The sequence below is a fragment of the Grus americana genome, chromosome 16, assembly GCF_028858705.1.
Source record: "Grus americana isolate bGruAme1 chromosome 16, bGruAme1.mat, whole genome shotgun sequence".
Taxonomy (NCBI): Eukaryota; Metazoa; Chordata; class Aves; order Gruiformes; family Gruidae; genus Grus; species Grus americana.
The window spans coordinates 7325323-7345273 of NC_072867.1; the positions used below are offsets into that span (position 1 = coordinate 7325323).

General features: G+C 49.2%; 3 protein-coding genes and 1 long non-coding RNA gene across 5 annotated transcripts; 2 read left to right on the forward strand and 2 right to left on the reverse strand.

The window, feature by feature from the left end:
* The first annotated feature begins 4835 nt into the window (after positions 1-4835).
* On the forward strand, positions 4836-6424 carry TSSK2 (testis specific serine kinase 2). Its single transcript, XM_054844594.1, has one exon. It carries the CDS (start codon positions 5159-5161, stop codon positions 6128-6130), a length of 972 nt encoding a protein of 323 aa, XP_054700569.1. The 5' UTR covers positions 4836-5158; the 3' UTR covers positions 6131-6424.
* A 306-nt stretch (positions 6425-6730) lies between these two features.
* Positions 6731-15856, reverse strand: ESS2 (ess-2 splicing factor homolog). The gene is made up of 10 exons (XM_054844592.1): positions 15622-15856; positions 15024-15192; positions 14392-14487; positions 13602-13768; positions 11572-11689; positions 10727-10860; positions 10477-10579; positions 9031-9140; positions 7987-8102; positions 6731-7435 (listed from the first exon to the last, which is right to left on the reverse strand). The coding sequence occupies exons 1-10, from the start codon at positions 15766-15768 to the stop codon at positions 7150-7152; spliced, it is 1446 nt and encodes a 481-aa protein (XP_054700567.1). The 5' UTR covers positions 15769-15856; the 3' UTR covers positions 6731-7149.
* LOC129213841 (uncharacterized) lies at positions 15753-18744 on the forward strand. Of its 2 annotated transcripts, none has more exons than XR_008579548.1 (3): positions 15753-15892; positions 17736-17995; positions 18230-18744. It is a non-coding gene; the product is annotated as an uncharacterized LOC129213841 (long non-coding RNA). The 2 variants fall into 2 exon arrangements; XR_008579549.1 differs by lacking the exon at positions 15753-15892 and adding an exon at positions 16308-16373.
* GSC2 (goosecoid homeobox 2) lies at positions 16602-18744 on the reverse strand. The gene is made up of 3 exons (XM_054844595.1): positions 18426-18744; positions 17715-17962; positions 16602-17152 (listed from the first exon to the last, which is right to left on the reverse strand). The coding sequence occupies exons 1-3, from the start codon at positions 18730-18732 to the stop codon at positions 17048-17050; spliced, it is 660 nt and encodes a 219-aa protein (XP_054700570.1). The 5' UTR covers positions 18733-18744; the 3' UTR covers positions 16602-17047.
* Positions 18745-19951: the final 1207 nt, after the last annotated feature.

The following is a 19951-nucleotide window of genomic DNA, read 5'->3' on the forward strand; positions in this document are numbered from 1 at the left end:
GCAGCTAGTGTGAGACGTGGCTCCATCACCCGGAGCTGAGAGCTCTGCAGGGCCCCAGGAGAGCTGCATGACGGGGGATGCGTGCTTGGGGACCCGCTGGAGTGCGTCACGAGCAGCGGGGGGCTGCCTGAAGATTTAGGCCAAAACCCATTTTGCCAGTTCTCATGTGCTGCTGAATATTGTCATGATCCGAGCGTCCGTGGGGACCTGAAGCGTGACAGCATCCTCCAGCACAAAGGCACGACTGTCAAACTCCCCAGCTTTGTTCCTCCCCAGGGATGCTGTGAGGAGAGGCTGTTCTCAGCCCAGCTTCCTGCAGCTCAGCCGCACATCCTGGCCGCAGACTGATCCAGGACATTCCTTATCCACCCCAAGCCCGTGACACCGCATCGCCCACGTATAAGTAAATGCCCTGCGATGCCTCCGGTGCGAGAGCAGCGCTCCCCTCGCAGTCAGGGCACAAGCTGTTTCTCCCTGGCTTTTGACCCAAGAAAACACAGACCTCATTTCCCCACGCCACAGCCCACGGTGCTCCGCCAGCTCTGAACAGAGGCGGGTCTGGAGCACACACGTGTGCCAGGCGAGCACCACAACCCACACAGCACCTCTGAGTAAACAGGCAATAAATAGCCCAGCCACACAGGAGCACAAAGGTGAAGGGTAAGAGGCACCCATTTCCCCGGGCTGTCCCGTGCCAAGCGCTGCAACGCTGGTGGAGACCAACGTGACGGGATTGCCAATGCCCTGGCTGAGCCACAGGCAGGTGCGAGGCAGGGCTGCTCCACGTAGCCGTACCTGCCCCGAGCCCCCAGGCACCGGGGGCTGCGTCGGGGTGAGCCAGGGCAGCCCGACACCCCGGGCAGGAGGGGCAAGGACGGAGCATAGTAGTGAAAACAGGCCGACCACCTCTGCCCAGAGCACGCGGGAGCTGGCACATCCCAGGACTCCCAGTTTCCTTCTGGGAGCAAGTGTTTCTCTAACCAGCGAGTGCAGATCACCTGTGCCCAAAAAGCAGCAGAGAAAAGCTGCCGTGCCCAGGAGGAGCAGAGGGAAGGGGCTCACGGGGAGGGCAGCCAAACCCAGCTCTCGTCCTGGCCTGACTCGGAGCTGGGGTTTGCAGCCGGCTGCTGCGGGGCCAGCTGCGCTGGGCAGGATTGAGGCAACAAATGCGAATATGAGGAAGCAGGAACTGCTCCATCTCCCCCTCCCCTGAGCGAGTGGATCCATTTCCTTTATTTTTGCAGAGAAATAGCCCAGTCCTCCAAAACAACGATGTATCTCCAACCACAGCTTCCCTTCTGAGTTAAATAATCAGAGAAGTAGAAAGCAGCACAGAGCCACCCGCTTTCGGATGGGCGCAAAGCCCCTGCACGGCCCCTGCGCCATGGCAGGGGTAGCTCCTGGCCCCGCAGGTGAAGTGCACGGGGAACCAGCCCGGGGCTCAAAGTTCCATCGCAGACTCAGCTCCCTGCCACGACACACAGCTCTCACGGCCACGGTGGATAAGCAAAACGAAGCCGGAGCGCAGCCTCCTGCCCCAAGGCAGTGCCCCCACCGCTCTCCTGGATGCTTCGTCCAGGGGCTGGTCGCTCAAACTGTGGGGTGATTGTGAGAGTTTCTCGTCTCACTTACTGGCCTCACCAAACCCTGTGTTGTTGCTGCCTGTCCGCTGCTCAGCATTTTCTTACCCATGCCCCACAAAGAAAGGAGAAGCCATCATCTCTGATGCACGTGGTGTTTTGCTTCTTCAAGGCATGGGAGCTGCCTTCTCCATCCAGGTTACAGCAACTCATCCCTCGTCCTCGCTGGCTCTTCACCAACAGTTCCAGCAACTTTCTCTCTAACAATTACATCATGCTGTTCCCAAAATCAACCAGAATCCCCTCTCTTTCCTGTCCATTTATATGAACAAGAATCCCTTGATGTTCTTCATCTTTTTTCCTACATGGAGTAAGAAGCCAAGCCCCAGACTGTTCATGCAAGCATGCACATGACGTTACAGCCCCACATCACACCACACCACACTGCCCCGGTTCCCAAGATGTCTTGCAAGCAGCTGGTAACCCACCGTGGCCAGTCCTGCCACCACCACTGCTCACTGCCAACCACCTCTGCGGCGTTAGGAGAGCTCCAGGAGCTATTCTGCCTGAGGAAGGAAGCGTCCTAGGGTCTGGCGCATAGGATAATGGAAGATATACAGGCACAGCAAAAGGAAATAATCCTCTGAAAAAGAAAGGGGGGTGGTGGAAATAATCACAAGTCATCAAGAGCCAAGATGGTTTTTCGCACTGGATTTGGCCCTGTAAGGCACGTTATATGCCAGTGCTACAGCACCAAAAATATCTGACAACAAAGAGTTTACTGATTCTCTAATTACAGATAGCAGGGGCTGAACTGCAGCAGGAAGCAGAGACCAGACATTACAGCAGGCGTTACAGGAATAGCCCATCTGAAGAGCACTACATCCCCTTCAAGAGATCGTTTTATAGCATTTCATTGAAAATAAATTATATTCCCAGCAAACATGTGAAGGCACTTCAGTCTTGCAGAATCGAGACTGTGATTTTAGTAGGGCTGTCTAGGTTAATTCACTTGAGAAAAAACACAAAACCAACGCCATCCCACAGGATATTTAATGCAATCTGCTTTTAATCATGAATTGCACAACACAGACCTAATCATTCTCAGATATCACCTTCCCCTCTCTGTTATTCCAGCTATATCTTGGTATGAGCACAACCAGTTTGAAATGCCATAGAAGATGCACGCCCCGTCCCGCTCCTGACCCACAGGTACACCCCATCCATGGTCCCTCGAACACTGCCCAGCCTTTACACCCATCCCGTGCCCAGAAGAGAGGGCTCCCGCACCCAGCGAACGGCTAGGAATCATCTAGCAAGAAGATGGAGGAGACCAGGCACCATGCTTGAGACACACACACTGAGCCCATATCCCGACTTCTCTCCATGTTCCCATGCTTGCTCTTCTCTAATCCCTCTCTAAGCCTCTTCTAATTACTTTTTCCTGTTGGGCACAGCCTTGCTACATCCATAGCCAAATTGGGTGTTTCTGATACCTCTGACTGGGTCACCTCCACCTTGGCAGGTTCCACACCCCAGGTGGTCCCCATGATCCTCCTCAATCACCTGTGAAGCTCAGCCATTTCCCCGGGCGCTCACCGTAGTGGTCCAGCAGCTACTTGTTACCTGCTGCATCCGTTCATGTCTCATCTACTCCCTTCTCCTGGTCTGCTCAGTGACCCAAACTACATGCCAGGGCCTGACCATCTGCCTGCGTACCCTAACAGAGAGGTCCTACATTTCAGGGAGATAAGCAGATCGTGTGATCACTAGGAAAGAAATAATTAGTTTTAAAAATTACCCAAGAACTTGTTATTTAGCCAGCTCAGTCCTTACAGAACATCTCTGAAAGCACAGAAACATTAGTAAATGGATTCCCTTTACATTCATTCATGAGTACCTGAGAATATTTTTTTTGGCTTAAAGAAAAAACAGCCTTCAATTATTTCTGAACTAAAAAAAAAAAAGCAAAAACCATTTCTTGCAGTCACGATTCCTAGCAATGTCATGTTGACCAATTGATTTTTACAAGGTGCACTATAAAAATTGAGTCTCTTGGAAGGGTTTTTCACAGTCAGGGACATGAGTTTTGGAAGTGGCCATGGAAACCATGCAAGAGGAAGCTCTCCACCAAGAAAAACACAGCATCAAACAGCCCAGACTTTACAGAAGGCTGCAGGCATGGCTCAAAGACCCGCATAGGATTTTCCATGGATGTTCCCTCGGTAAAACATCACCCAATTACAGCAAATGTCAAGACTGCCAAGTGTTACACAGGCTGTCTTGCACTCTGGCATGGCGCAAGAAGCGTACACATCTGACTACGCCTGCTTCCTGCTAAAAGGTGCTCGGTGCTTCTCCAGGCGGGATCATGCCACACGAGTGCTCATCCCACACTCAAATATCACGTTCCCCTCTCTGTTATTCCAGCCACATCTTGGTATGAGCACAACCAGTTTGAAATGCCGTAGAATGCTCATACTGGAACAACCCCAGCTCTGACAGCAGGCTATGTATGGTTAAACCTGCTCTTCAGGGTTTTGGCTAATTACAAAAATTACCCAAAAGTTTCAAAGAGTGGGAGGAAAAACCCCAAACAAAATGCCCAGTGTGGCTGTCAGAAATACCACTTCTGTTTTTCAGAATGACATTGTCATCCACGCTGGTGGACAGACCAGGATTGTCCCCAGCCCCTCGGTGTTGTGATCATCAACATCATCAAGTCTTTGGAGTCACACACATGGCAGCTGTAAAAACAAATTTGAAAAAGCTGAAATCAACACAAACCAAAATTCCCCAGAGGCTGATTACAGTAAAGCAATCAACATGCAAAGCAGTAATCCTCTGAGCCATTTTGAGGAAGGTGTTGGTGTGAGCCTTTCTCAAGAACAGCAGACACTGGAAGTCAAAACATAACTCCCCAACCAAGGAAGGGTTTAAGAAAATGCCAGCTGCAAAGCCCACAAAAGCGGCCAATCATCAGAGCTACAAAATGGAGGGGCTGGATGAACAACAAGGAAATGAACATAAAAAAAGCCACCGCCTTCCCCTAACAAGCCCATGAAGAAAAAAAATAAACCAATTCTCAAACACAGCCCTGGCGAAGACGAGAAAAGCAGCATCCATCCCTTTTGAGGAAAGCTGGCCGACAAGTAGCAAGGCCACCATACGCCAGAAGCAAGCGTATGCGGAGCTTAAAAGACTGAGACATACAAAAAGACAACAGACAAAATTTCACCGCACGTGTCAATAAATATAAAAAGACTTAGGTACATTTTAGGAAAGAAAAACTTCCATCCTGTTAGCAAAATTAAATAGAAAGATCATTATATGGAGGCGGCAGAGCACAACCAACGTCTCTCAGCAACTTGATGTTCAGTTTTTGAAAGAAAGGTCCTTCCAAGTGCCGCGTGCAGGGGCAGCCGCCTGTGACATCACACAGCTGCCAGCGCCAGGGTGCCCACCCACCTGCCGCATCAGTGCCCCGGGCAGCCACCATGGTGCGTGGCCACACCACCTGCCACCACGCATGATGCACACCACCACCAACTCACGCGGCTCCCGCCAGCTCTCCCACCATGGATGATGCTGTGGTGCTTGGAAAGAAAGGCTACAGCCTGAGCAACACGCTGGGAGAAGGCTCTTACGGCAAAGTGAAATCTGCCTACTGCGACCGGCTGAAATGCAACGTGGCCATCAAGATAATCGACAAGAGGAAAACTCCTCGGGACTTTCTGGAAAAATTTCTCCCCAGGGAAATAGAGGCTTTGAGACGTTTGCACCACCCCTCAATCATCAAAACCTATGAGATTTTTGAGACATCAGCTGGGAAAGTGTACATCGTGATGGAGCTGGGGGAAAAGGGAGACCTCCTGGACTACATCAAGATCACGGGAGCTATGAAAGAGGATATTGCTCGCATCAAGTTTCATCAGTTGGCTTCTGCCATCAAGCACTGCCACGACTCAGACTTCGCTCACAGGGACTTGAAATGTGAGAACATCCTTCTCGATGAAGACCTCAACATCAAGCTGTCAGACTTTGGTTTTTCCAAATCCTTGTCTCGGGATGAAAATGGAAGAACTATTCTCAGCAAAACCTTCTGTGGCTCCGCTGCGTACGCAGCTCCTGAAGTGCTACAGGGCATTCCTTGTGACCCCAGGATTTCTGATATATGGAGCCTGGGTGTAATCCTGTATACAATGGTCTACGCTTTAATGCCATTTGATGATTCCAATGTCAGGAAAATGATCTGTATTCAGAAACAACACAGGATTCCTTTCCCCAAGTCAAAATACCTGACCGTAGAGTGCAAGGACCTCATTTACCACCTGCTCCAGCCCAACGTGTCTCAGAGGTTGTGCATAGATCAAGTTTTGAAACACTCATGGTTGCAGACTCCAAAATCCAGGCTCCCTTCCCCTCTGCCAGCTGCAGAAGAGGGCGAGTGTTCCCAAAACCTGCGCGAAGGAAAGCCTGAGCACAAGCTGCAAGCCAAATCCCATTCTGCAGAAAGGGAAGGAGAGGGGAAGCAAAAGGGACCCTCTTAAAGATGGCTGTTTTTTAACAATAGCACAATGGGTCTAACTTGTGAACTGGTGGTTTTCAACTTCAGCTTCTCTGGACCCTTTCAGAAATAGTCCTCGTCTTTTGCTTTACGAAGTACAGCAACAGAAGATACAGCACATCTGCTGAGGTGAATGAACAGCTTAATACTACTATTCTCAAAAGACCTGTCTCCAATAGGGTTTGCGGGGTCGAGAAGTTACTGTCAAAAAACATTGGAAAGTTTTTCAGTGCTGTTGACGTTTAACAGCTCTTATGCTCTCATTTCTCAAGTTCCTGACTACACCGGCTGCAGAATTCACACATGCATCAACCACGTTTTGGATTCAGTAAGTAAGAAGGGCAGGTTATTAGGAAGTGTGAACTGATGTCTGAAACTGTATGCATACTGTTTTCATAATGTACCACCTCTCTTGACAGGCCCACTGTATGTTCAAGAGCATAAGTTTAAACTCTGCTTTAAATTAAAGATAAGCCCTCTAAAATTCTGGGTCATGTCTCAATATACACATGGTTGTATCCCTTCTTCTGCAAAGCACAAACCCAAAGAAGTTTGACAAGCCAGAAGAAAGTCCAGTTCAACCTTTTAGGAAGGATTAGCACATTTTATAAATAGACATATTTGTACAGAAACATATTTAAATGCATGACCATCTTAAAGAGAAATATATCTTTTAAAAATTATCACCATTTTCCAAGAGTCCAGAATCTTGTCTGCCGTTGCAGGAAGCATCCTTTTGCTACAGCAGCCCTGTGCATCCCACCTATGCAGTTCAAAGGGAAGTTATACCACAGCAGGAGATAACTCTGCTTCCAAAAAGCACATTACAGGCTATTTTAGCTATATAGTCTAGAGTAGTGCTGGTCCCAGATCTTGTAAATCGCTGGCTTCCATTCCGGCAGCTGTATCTAGACACCCCTTACTACCGATGGCCCACAACATCCAGTTTGCAGACAGCTGAGCACAGCCAGTTCACTATAGCCTTGCTGGTGACTAGAATATTCAGAAGAAATCAGATGCCTTCCTTCTTTTGGGAAGCTGCAGTAAATTGTCTGTGATTGATGTAGTATCCTGAGATACTGGCGTCTGAGATACTGTCCTAGATTGTGGGGTGCTTGTGGGTGTATGAGGCCCACTTGCTGGGGTCTTGTAACCAGGAGTTCCTGTGTGGGCTGGGGAAGGAGTATAGCTGGCTCGCAGGGCTTTGTCGGTATATTTACTTGCAGTCCTGTTTACTAGTCTTTGCAAAGCTGGTGACATTGCCGGACTTAGTCCTTTCGGAGTGAGGCTGGAATAGAATAAAGTTTTAAAAGATTTTACAATTAAAATCGGCCATTTATCAGGAAGAGCATCAATGCTTCCACAGGCAAGCTCGGTGTCCACTGCCCCCACAGACCAACTGGCTACAGAAGTCATTCTGCCTGCAGGTAAACGCAGCCTGTCTCTCTAGAGAGACAAGCAACAGAGAAACCACCCACATCCCTCCCAAACCTGAGTGGCACTGCCCGCCCTCTCCTTTGAGCCTGTTCCGTCCTTCCCATGACCCAGCCAAGCAAGCCCTATCACGTCTCCTCTTTGCAATGAGGCAAGACTCCGCTCCAGATGCATTGCTGGGTGGCTGTAGGGCCGAACAGTAATGCTGACAAGAGGGAGTATCAGGGACAGCCATCAGTCATCTTCCCGCAGGAATTAAGGTTTTTAATTTCTAAAAACTTCTAGTTTGACTGTAGCTCCTCCTGATTCCAGTACTCTTATCGTTCCTTCATTTCTACATACATTGATTTAAATCTCATCAGAAAATACCTATCCCCAATTCTGCTGCCAGAACAGAAGTCTCACCTGGCCAAGTTTTCTGTCACTTTTCGAAGCGCCTCCTGCTTCTTTGCTCGGTTTTTAGCTGCCACTTCATTGGCCATCTTGAGTCCTAACCTCTCACGGCGCCCAGGCTCCAGGATCTACAAATGCATCACACAGTTCACTTGCCAAGGCACTCATATAAGCGCTATATAAATGAGTCAAAGCACCTTCAAAGCTGCATTCCAGCCTACAGGGATCTAAACTGGGGAGAAGTGGGATCAGCCCATACCTCTCTGCTGCTATATAAAAGCCAGAGAGGACACAGAGAGACCTTCAACCTGCCTTAGCAAGTAACAAAAAATGGTAAAACCAGTTCAGTCAAGGAAGCAGCCATTACCTCTGGCATTTCCTCCTGCTGTCTCTCCTGGACAAACAATGTCACCTGTGTCTTGCCGAGCCTGGCGTGCAGCCAGCCAGCTCTCAGGCAAACACAGACATTGCTAAACAGCAGGAGAACCAGTCAAGGGCTTCGGAGTCTGACAAAACAGGGGCACATACAGCAAATTACACCTTTCTTAAACTAAGAGTCTCAGACAGCTCACATTTCAATGACACCAGCAGGAGGCAGGTGGCATGCAGGGTCAGGTGCCATTAGCAAAGCCAGAGTGTCTTTTCTACTCTCGAGTGATACACCTGCCTCAGGCTGTGACAGCCAGGAGATCAAGACAGAGGGAAATCCTACAATTTCTACCCATTCATAAATTAAAGTCAGAGAAATCAGGCATCTCTTCAGCTTCCTCTGAAAGCCCCTCTGTCTGGGCCCATCATCAAATATTGACTCTCGCTCTCCTGCCAACAGTGTGTGATCCATCTTAGCTATCTCCACCAAGTAGCTTTCACGTGGAGCCATGCCCACCTCCACCCTCCAAGCAGAACCTGGATTATTAGTCTCAAGGACTGGGAGCACAGCCCAGAGATGTGTCACACTCTCACAACAATGTCAATCTATTAGTTGTTCACTTGTCTTTCTCTTCTTAGTCCTTCCCCCCCAAGAAGAATGCCATGCTGACTCCTGACATGAAATACCTTGAATGCTGGTCCAGGTGTTCTGTCCACATATGGCGTTTCTGACCCTTCTAGATGCAAAGGGGTGCTTTCGATTTCACCCCACGTCATAAAAGGAGACTCATTCACACCTAAAAATGAATTTTAAAAGTCATGCTCACACAAGACATTTGACTATTCATTCATCAAAAAAAAAAATCAAACAGAGAAGCAAATTATGAAATGCAGCAAATTAATCAAGACACAAAGGAGCCCCTCCACAGCAGAGGAAATCACAGCCAATGGTGAATAGTAACATGTGGTTCCCATTAAAAGAGCGTGACCTTAAACTCACAGGATTGCCTGTGCTGTGTCACCCTAGGTTATGACACCCAAGCACTGTCCTTTCCACATGTTTATTTTTCCAATTGGTGAGCTTTTGCTTAGTGACACTTTCATTTTTTTCCTCTACAATACTAGTCTTCCCCTCTGCTATCGTATGAAACTCTAACTATGGACAAACTATTTAAAATCAAGGAAATGAGCAGAAGACACAAGATACATGTAATAGCTAAATGTACCCTCAATTCATCTTGAGGCTAGCCTGTACCCAACGGTGACTGCACCTCGCCTAACAGCTACAACTGCAGAATAGATTCTAAAAGCCCCACTGCCTAGAAAATCCTGCCGCCCAGGGTTTGGAAAAGGCATTTACAGCAGAGAAAGGAGGTGCACTCCAAATGCCACCTACAGGCTTTTCGGAGGGAAAGCCTCAGTATGTTCACCTTTTCGCATAATGACAAAAGACAGGGAAATATAACGGCTGGTGAAGAACAGCTAAAAATTCAGATACCCCATTTCAACTGGAAGAAAAATAATCAGTTTCTTCTACCTGAAAGTATCCTGCAGCTAATACATTTGAACAAAAGGATTCTATAATACACAAGTGTATTTAGAGAAAGAAAGAACCTAGAAAGCAGTAGACTTGTAAGAAAACAGTAGGTTAGACTGAAGGAAGTGAGAAATGTCACATCCCTATGAGCCAGGCTGGACCCTCACACAGCAAACTACTGGACACAGTGACACAAATGCTCCCCATTTTGCAAAATGAGCAGCTGAACTCGTTGGAAGCTTAATGTTTGTGAAACGTTTGAATTCTTATCTTTAAGCTCTAGAGAAGCATCACTCAGGGATAAAACAAGCAGCTACAGCATTCCAGGTGCCTAGGAAATCTCACAACCCTCTAGATGATTCCTGTGCAACAGCACAGCAGCTTGCTCAGAGCCTCTCAGGTACTGCACTACTTCTCTTGCCAGTTTATCGGAGTAGGATTTAAGCACTGCATCGAGCTGGCATACACAGTACACAAAAAAGTCACCAGCTCATGAGACATACATGGATGATATCCCAGTGTTGAACAAACAGAGCATCAAAATAAGTGCGGTAGCAATCCTCTTAACATCAGAATAAATAAGAAAACCTTCTTACCAGGGGCAGGAGAAGGGGTAGCCACAAATCCATAACCATTCACTTTTGGAGATTCTTGTGGTATCAGCTCCTTCCCATCTGGTCCCACTTTGCCTTGTTTATACTGAAATAAAAAAGACAATGCCATTCACTGGCCTTTGGAGAAAGGTATGTGTCAGCTGTATCTAGCACACACACAGTTCTCCTGGTTGATGAACAACACCAGAGGGCAGAGTCTAACAAGGTTTTAGAAGAAGTAAAATTATCCAACCTGGGCATTGAGGGCTGCAGCTTGCTGGAGCTGTGATTTGCTCACAGCTTGGCTAAAAGGATCCTTCACAAAACGGGTGTTTCGATGGACAACTTCCCTGGGCTTCTTAAATACATCATCCTCATCAGGTACACCTTGAAAAGCAAAATATCTTTTAAGAAAGGGCTCAGGTAACACTAGGCAGTATGCTTTAAAGCTCCCAACCAACATGACGCTTGCCACGTATTCCTACACAACATCGAATCCATCAGCAATTCCAGTGTATCTCTAGCAATTTAAAACAAAATTTGCACTAGATATATGCTTTGTAACACCTGACATCTGTAAAATAAGATCAGATTTATTTATTTTAAGAAAACAGTCAACAAGAGTTTCTTTTCTCTACTTCACTGGTTTGCAGAAATTATCAATTGTACTTTTATAGCCAAAAAGAAAACTGTTTACAAAATGATGTAGTTTTCTATAGCAACTAAGGGATTGACAAGCCCAAGAAGCACTCTTTGAGCAGAAGCCAAGAATGACAATAAAGAAGACAAGAACGTGCTCCTAAATAAGACAGGCCAAACTGGAAAGAGCTTTGGCTCCTGAAAACAATTGCTTCTATAATACAGATAATAAGCTTCTCAATGACAACTAGAACATGATCAAACTTTGCAATCAGAGGCAAAGGAGCAAGGTCCAAAGAAAGAAAAAAAAAAAAACAAACTTTTTAAAACAACTTTACATATCTGAGCTTCACAGAAGAAAAAGTGCAGTATTACCAGTAAGACCTGCTCAGTCATCTATAGAAATGCTGTAAGAACTGTTTGGAGTCAATGCCTCTCCTGAGAAACCTGGCACCTCACCTGTTGGATAATACATGAGGGTGTTTCGAGCCGTGTATTCCCAGGTCTCCAGTCCAGCTTTCACATTCTCCAGAGCTTGCTGCTCTGCTGAAGGAAGTGCCAGGTTCTCATTTCGTCGCTGAAAGGGCAATGGAACAAAAAAATTTAAAAAGCTAAAAAAAAAAACCCCCAGACTCCTGCAATCTTTTAACCAGGCATACACAAGTTGGAGAGCTCAATCATGAGCTCAGCTACCTGCCCTTGCACACTTTGCATCTGGCGTGGCACAAGCACTCTCTGGCAAGTGGCATTTGAGAAGCCATCCTGTTCCCAGGTGAGCTTGCAAACAACACCTCCATATGAGGTTCTGGTATAAAATCAAGTGAGAACTAAAGAATTAACTTCTCAGAAAGATTATGACTTTGTTTATTACACCTTGTGACAACCCTTGTGATGGTTCAGACTCTTCCTGTTTTTCTCTATCTGCTCATCAAAATTCAGATGAGGCATTCATTGCTAAATAAGGGAAGAGCAACATATGACACTTATATCTAACATAAAGGCAGTCTACAAGGCTTTGGCATGTAACCTCGGGAGAATATTTGTACCATCCTAGTCTCGTGCAAACTGTATTAGCTGAGGCAAGCAGTAATGAAAGAACGGACACTTCTTCAATACTTAGCCAGAGAGTTTTCAAACATTTCCATAGGCAGTACAGGTTTGGAAGCATTTGACATATTCACGTGATTACTTGCGTGCCGTTACCAGTGTACTAGTATCACTGTAGTATCACCAAAGAGAAACTAATAGAATGCAGTCAGCCACTGACAAGTTACTCCATTTTAAAATTCTCATACTAATTAAACTAGACAATTACTGCCAGAAGCTATATATTAAAGACATCAACTGATGTTATCTTTAATAAGTATCATCCATATACATTTAAGAAGCAGTATTGCCACTGAATACATTAAATGAGGCCTAGCAAAGTTGTTCTGCTACACAAAAAGCATGCTGTGCAAGGAAACGCGAGGTCTGAACAGAGTGCTGGCTGACAGGAACACACACAACATCAGCAGAAGACCAGCTCCGGCAACTTCACCTTGACCTGAAACAACCCGTGCTTTGGGAATGTTCTCCTGCTGCCTGCCTTTTAATTTTGGATGAAAGCATTCAAGCAAAGAAGATGCATAAGGAGCCACAGAGGGCATTTTTATTGTAACAGACACCGAGGGTTTACATTAGCTGGGATACAAACATAACACTTGCAACAACAGCAGTGAATGCTCGTGTGTCAGTGCCAAGCTTCATTAAGAGGCACTGCAGCTCACATCCATCACTGACACATCTGGCAACAGTGCCAGCTGCTCACTGCTGGTGGAGAAAGATGGACATGGCAGCCCCAGAACAGCTCCTGAACCTCCCACGAAGCTAGCTGAGGAAGACAGCACAGCCAGCCATACCATGTACAGTACTTCAGCAGCTGAATGGATTATTACTGATAACAGAAAACTGAAATGAGAAAGACAATCTAACTACAAATAATAAAGGGCTGACGGACAAGCAACAGGAACTGTTCTCAACTGCTCTCTTTGGTATTGCTGCTTATGGAAAAGACTGCCAAGAACAACAATACTTGCACTTAGTGCAACATTTCAGTCTCAAAACTTTAGGATGAGACAGATCCTCAGCAACTATGTCAACACTGTTCTTGCATTACAGATGGGGGAAAATCAGGACTGCAAAAGGAAGCAATGAGCTGTCACAGGACCCAGGAAACTCAGGCTTAGCTCAGATTAAGATGTGATCACCCCGTGCACCTACTATTCCAAATCAAGACCTTTCTATTCTTATTCAATCATATGAGTAATTCAACAGTCTAATGCAACAGCCCCATGCTCAGAGCAAATGAATTCTCATCCATATTTATAGCAGGATTCGAAAACAGAAGGTAAGACAATTTATTCAAACAAGAAAGAAATACAGTGAAATGGTATTTCCCTGCTGTGTCACTCTGGAAGAGCAGAGATACAGCTGAGCCATTTCCCTACCTGGGCATACTCCTCTTCTGCACTGTACAGCCAAGCATGCTTGACTTTCTCCTTCTCTTTGGCCACTTCCATGATCTGCTCAAACGAAGCATTATCTTCACTCGTGTGTTTTGCTAAGAAGCTGTCCAGACTGGGAAGTGCATCTTTATCATCTTTTTCTGCTTCTCCTAACAAGAGGAGGGAAGAAGCTTGAGAAAGGTTGATACCTCCCCTTCTATCAGAGTGCTATACATCAGTCTTAATCCCTTCTACAGTGAGCCTTCTACAGACCCAATAACAATTAACATGAAGCTTGGTGAAAAAAAAAAACCATATATACATGCAGAGTGGTACAATAATAAATTCTTTTTTGAAAAATATATAATCAACTTCCACATAAAACCTTTTACGGCATTTACAGTTATTTGTGTTAAAGGGAAAACACATAAGTGGACAGCTGCTCACAGGCATTTTTAATATACTATATGAATAGCTCTGCCCCTACAATCTTTGCTTATTTACAGAATTAATTTCAGGCGACAGGAAAAATTTACTGCCTTCAAAGAGATCAATTGAGTTACGAATTTACACAGCCATAAAGAGAATTCACTGAGAATAAACTGAGAATTCACACACATGATGTAAAACATTACATCAAGTTCACCTTCAGAGTGATATTTTTAGCTACTAGAAGGTTAACAGAAACTGCTTAAACATTTGCTAAATACTCAAAACTCTTATAGGAGTCAGACCTCACAAAAGTATTTTCCTGCTGCTGAACAATTCAGCTAGAGAAATATCATTCTCCTACCTTCCTCTGCAGATTTGGTGCCAGCTTTGGGTTTATTCCCCAGTGGAAGACCACCTGGATGCACATCTGGGGTTTCAAACGTGGCTGGAGTAACATCTGTGACAGAAAAGGCTCACATGGTTAACGGAGCATGGAATAAAACACTTGCTCTCACATCTTCCACCATAGTAAGGGTCATGTGCCATACAAGTCACAGAAAACATATCAAGAGAACAACATTTTAATTAAAGATTGTGAAAACTCCAAAATGTTATATTCAATTCTGTCCCAACCACTGAACAAGATTTTTGCACTCATCTGAGACATTACTTTTCTCCTGCTGGGAAAACTTCACAGGAGAGCCACAGCCCAGTACATTCGCCACCCTATCTACAGCTTTAACCAAATAAGCAAGCAGCAGCGTAACAATCCTAACCTAGGCCAGAGCCAGCACTGGCAGGAATTATCAGATACTACCACAGAGAAACTCAGCATCAGCCATCAGATACCAGCTACTGCCCAATCCGGTATACTAATTCCTGCGCAATGTCAATCTTGATTCTTTAAGATAAGCACTGCCTGCACAAAGTTAGGTAAACCAGAGCAGTAATATTAGACATAAAAACTTTATGCCCTAGTGAGCCAGCTCTTACAGGGCACAGGTGTGTCCCTCGATGATTTGCCCAAGGAGGAGCCAAACTTGATCGCAATTTGTCTCATTTTCTCCAAGTCGCCATTTTCTTCAGCCTCCAGATACTCCTTCTGTGCTCGCAACTTCTCCACGTCGGGAAAGAAGTCTCGCTGAATGATTTTTTCTAAGCCCTATAAACAGAGGGACAACTGCAAGGCCGTGCTGGGACACCTCAGAGTGCCGCATCAGCTCGGGGCCGGCCGCACACAGCCCACGGGGAGGGGGACGGGCTGCCCACGGGGAGGGGGACGGGCTGCCCACGGGGAGGGGGACGGGCTGCCCACGGGGAGGGGGACGGGCTGCCCACGGGGAGGACCCACGGGCGCTTCAAGCCGAGGCTGGGACGGTGGCAGCAGGCCGGCAGCTGTCGCCACAGGAGCCCAAGGGGCGGCCCCAGGGCTGCCTCGGCCCCAGGCCCGACCCGCTGCCAGGGTCACAGCGGGCAGTGGCCGCGGGCGGACCAGAGCCAGGCAGACCCGAGCCGGGCCCCGCCGCGCCAGAAGCCGCCGGCCCGGGTGCCGGGAGAGCGGGGCCGCCCGGGCCCAGGCCCGCCGGCCTACCTCGATGTAGGCCTCCTCATGCAGGATCTTCTTCCGGCGCTGCTGGGCCGGCGGGGTCGCCTCCTTCCCCGTCGCCACGGCGGTGCCCGCGGCGGCAGCTGCCACCAAGGCGCCGGAGGAGGCAGCTGGAACCGCCGCCGCCTCCATTGCGCCGGAAGGCCGGGCGGGCGGTGAGCGCCCTGACCCTCCTCAGCCGCCGTCGCGAACGCGCCGCACAGTAACGTCACGCCGCCGCGCCACGAGGAACCGGAACGCCCCGCCCCGGAGAGACGTACGGAGCAGTGCGCGCGGCGGCCAGCGCGCCCCCTGTCGGCCGGGAGGATCCGCCCGGTCCCGCTCCGTGACAACGGCGCGGCCTCGGCCCGGGGCGGGGGGGGGGGGGGGGGGGGGGGGGGGATGCGGCCTCACGGCCTGGGCTGTGCCGGGCCGCGGCGGGACACCGGGCCCCGGCCTGGGGACAGCCGCGGGGGCGCTGCCTGTCCCTGCCGGTGCAGGCCGGGGTGAGGCCCTCGGTACCCACAGGCCGCGCGTTGGGTTTCTCCCCCCCAGCACCTCCCCGGCCGCCCTCAGGGCTCCTCAGCGGCACCCCGGGCAGCGGGGACCAGCGCCTGGGTGCCCGAGGGCTGCGGAAGGCCCCCTCGGGGCCGTGGGGCAGGCGAAGGCCCTGCGGGAAGCAGCCGTCAGGCGCGGGAAGCAGCCGTCAGGCACGGCCAGGGCCCGCCCGCCGCCGGCTCTCCACAGCACGCACAGAGGTGACAGGGACGGTTTTATTTATCTCGCTGCTTTACAGGACGTGGTTTCTGCTCAGCCCCGCCGGGGACACGGACACCGCTTGCGCTGACAGGGACCCGGCCGGGCTGGCCGCAGCAGCGAGCTGAACCCCGGCTGTGCCGACCCCTCTCGCCACAGCAGCTGGGTCACCTCTCCCGTGGGCTGTAGGGAGAAATCCGCGTGTCTTTGTTAAGGAACAAATCGCCTGGTCACTGAGTTCAACCCCCAAAAGCAACTCCAGATGCCATCGAGGTGCTGAAAATCAGAAACATTCATTTGCAGGATATTTTGCAAATCTACAGTAGTAAAACAAGCACAAATACTACCCGCACAGAGCAAAGACACGAAGGGGAGTCTCCCCTTCTCCTGAAGCACACGCATTTACCACTAGTACAGCTCTGTCCCTGCACGGGCTTTGGGCAGTGGTATCTGCTTAGGCATCTGAGGGTCATGCCTGGTGAGTTATTTGCCACGTGAACTAGGTTTGGAAGAGAAAGCGGGATGTGAAAGTACCATGTCTGCTTTTACCCGTCCTCCTCCTCTGGGAATCACAGAGATTCCCTTTTGCTTCATTAGCCCCCCACGGGCTACCACCCCGCGGAACCTGTCAGCTACGGGAAATGGATGCTCTTGGCGTTCATCTGCTGACCAACCACTAACAGCTCTCCTCAGGGGGCTTCTTGGTGCCTTGAAGGATCAGCGCTGAAGCAGACGCCCTCTTCTGATGCCGCCACTTGGCCCGTCGATTCTTAAACCAAACCTAGAAAGTGCAAAACAAGAAAAGAAGAACTTAGGCGTTTCATGTGTTGCTCGGAGGGGGCAGGCGGTTACGCTCCTGGGCTGTACAGCGTGAGCAATACTGCAATACTGCAATGTATTTCCCCATATAAAAGTTTGATACAAAATTTAATCAGTCTCTCCCCTGCAATCCTGCTCGGATACATGTAAGGGGCACAAAGGAGCTGAGACACACACCCCCCCCCCATGGCAGATTCAGAAGTCACGCAGATCACTCAAATAAGGAATACACACTCGGGTGCAGGGAACGAGCAGAACTGGGCACGTCTGTGTGTTTGTATAGGTGAACCTAGGAGAGACAGAGTGAGTGAGTCTGCGGGACCAGACACCAGAACAAATCAGGCTGGCAGAACTGTTTTACACTCTTCCATTGCTTGCCAAACCTAGTTTTCTTAAATACCCAAGAATGGTTTTTAAAATGAGGCCCTGGGTCTGTGGCTCCTGTAAAAGACAGCGCAATGCCCTGGTTCGTGTTCTTGGGGGCGTTGGAGCAAACAGCACCTCGCTGAGTGGCAGGATCTCACCTCTACCCTCTCCTCCTTCAGGTGAATGCGGTTTGCCAGGTGCTCGCGGGTGATGACGTCTGGGTACTGGTTCTGATGGAAAAGCGTCTCCAGGGCCTGCAGCTGATCCTCGGTGAAGATGGTGCGATGCCGGCGCGTCCGGCGCTGGATCTGGTGGAAACTCTGCAGCTTGCTCGGGCTCCCCTGGGGACTCTTGCAGACCCTGACGGCCGAGTGGAAGAGCTGCATGGGCCAGGGGAACCGGGCGTCTGCAGGGGAGAGGCACAACGGCAGCATTAGAGGTGAGATGGAGCTAAAAACTCTTTTCCTTAAAGGACAAATGAGGTTCCCCAGGGCCGGTGGTGTCAGGAAGCACAGGCACAGCTCTGCGCGTCAGCAGCATGGCCATGGGGCCCCACACTCCACAGAGAAATTCCACCCCTAGAAGCCTCATCCTCTCAAGTGTTTTACAATAAAACAGTAATGTACAGTAATAAATAGCCCCTGCTGCTTTTAAAAACCTGGTGGCATTGCAGGTAACAGTGCCCACTCTTAGGACCTATGCCGAGAATGGATCCTGCTGCCCCTCGCCGGAGCTGGGATCTGAGAAGACCACCTTGGTGGCAGACCAGACGCTACAACATCACTCAACGCCCAGGTTGTCCCCTCCACCCGGCACTGGCACCAGCCCATCCACGAGCCCCACACCGTGAAACAAACCCAAACGCTCACCCAGCCAACTCGGCAAGTCCTGCCGGGAACGGGTGCTCATGTGAGAACAGCAGCAGCAGTTGCAGCCTACCCCTTCCAGCTCTTCCTCCTCCTCCTCCTCCTCCTCCTGCAGGGAGCTGGCCGGGATGGCCTCCAGCTCGCACAGCCCCTTGGGTGTGCAGTCCAAGATGCCCCGCAGGCACAGCGGGACCAGGACCTGGGGGCTCTTCTCTGCCGGGCTGGAGAGAATGTCCTCGATGCTGAATGAACACGGCTTCTTGAGGCCTCTCCTGACCGCATCGGTGTCCGACGCTGGCTCTGAAGACATCCTCTGCTGGCAGCAGCGGCCGTGGGAACGGGCAGCTCAGGTGGAGCGGGGTTTGCTCTCCGTGCGCTAACTCTGGAGTAGGGTCTCGCAAGAAAAAAGACAGCTTATGTAGCTTTTAAAATGGACCAGTGAAACCATCCAGAATTGCTGCTTTGTCTTGGTTCTTCAAGCGACTGTCATTCTTGCAGCCGAGTTTTTATTTTATACGCACACACACTTTTTCTCACTCTAACCTAGCTGCTGTATGTCTGAAGCCACTCTAAATATATATATAGAGAGAGAGATATATAATCCCTCTGGAAAGAAAACCGTAAACCCCCCTGTGAATAAAATAAATTCTAACTAATCTTGGCAGCTTTGTGAAGGGTTAGTGTGGATCTAAGATTTAGCTAATCCCACAAAAATGACTGGAGAAGGAAATCTGATTTCTCCATCTCGGGTGTAGATTTGAGGTGGTTATGATCTCCATTGTGCTGCCGCCTCCGATCCAAGGAAGGGGGAGGATTGCTGTTCCCAGCCCAGAAATGGACCAGAGGATTAACTCCTTAAAAGAAGCAAATTATCCCTTTCTCTGGCCAAATGAAAGCTTTCCCATCAAAAGAGAGCTGTCATATCATACAATATGAGAGAGAAGAGAGTTCAGCTTAATAAAAAATCATTTTTAATGATAGCACAGCCTTTGGCCATGCCAGAACTCTCTGTGAAAGTTGATTTATTTTCTGCTGAAAGCAGAAAAAATGTATTTTCCCTCCTTCCCGTTTCCCCCACCTCCACTGCCCTAATCATGGTGATAATGCAGATGCTTCGCCATGTATCCAACATACTCTTTGCAAGGATTCAAAGCCCTTAATAAATTAGATTACTGGCAGCTCACGGCAGCTGTGGCATAGCTTAGCGGCACATAGCCGCCTCCTGTACAGCTCAGCTGTAACCCTGCTCGGCATTGGGAAGGGGAGGAGTGCTGCCTGCTGCCTCCATGTGCAGGCAGGCAGGCAGGCAGCGAGGTCCTGCAGCAGCTTGGGCAGGAGCGTGGCCTTGGTGCCACAGCTAACGGGTGGTTCAGTGAGCCCAGAGCAGCTAGGACAGCTGCCTGGGGCAGCCAGGCTTCCCAGAGCTTTGTCAGTCCCGTTCCCAACTTCTTCTCCCCAGCAAGAGGGACTGGGGTGAGCTTACGGCCGGGAGCAGTGACTCAGGACGGGAGGGGACGCTTGGCACCGAC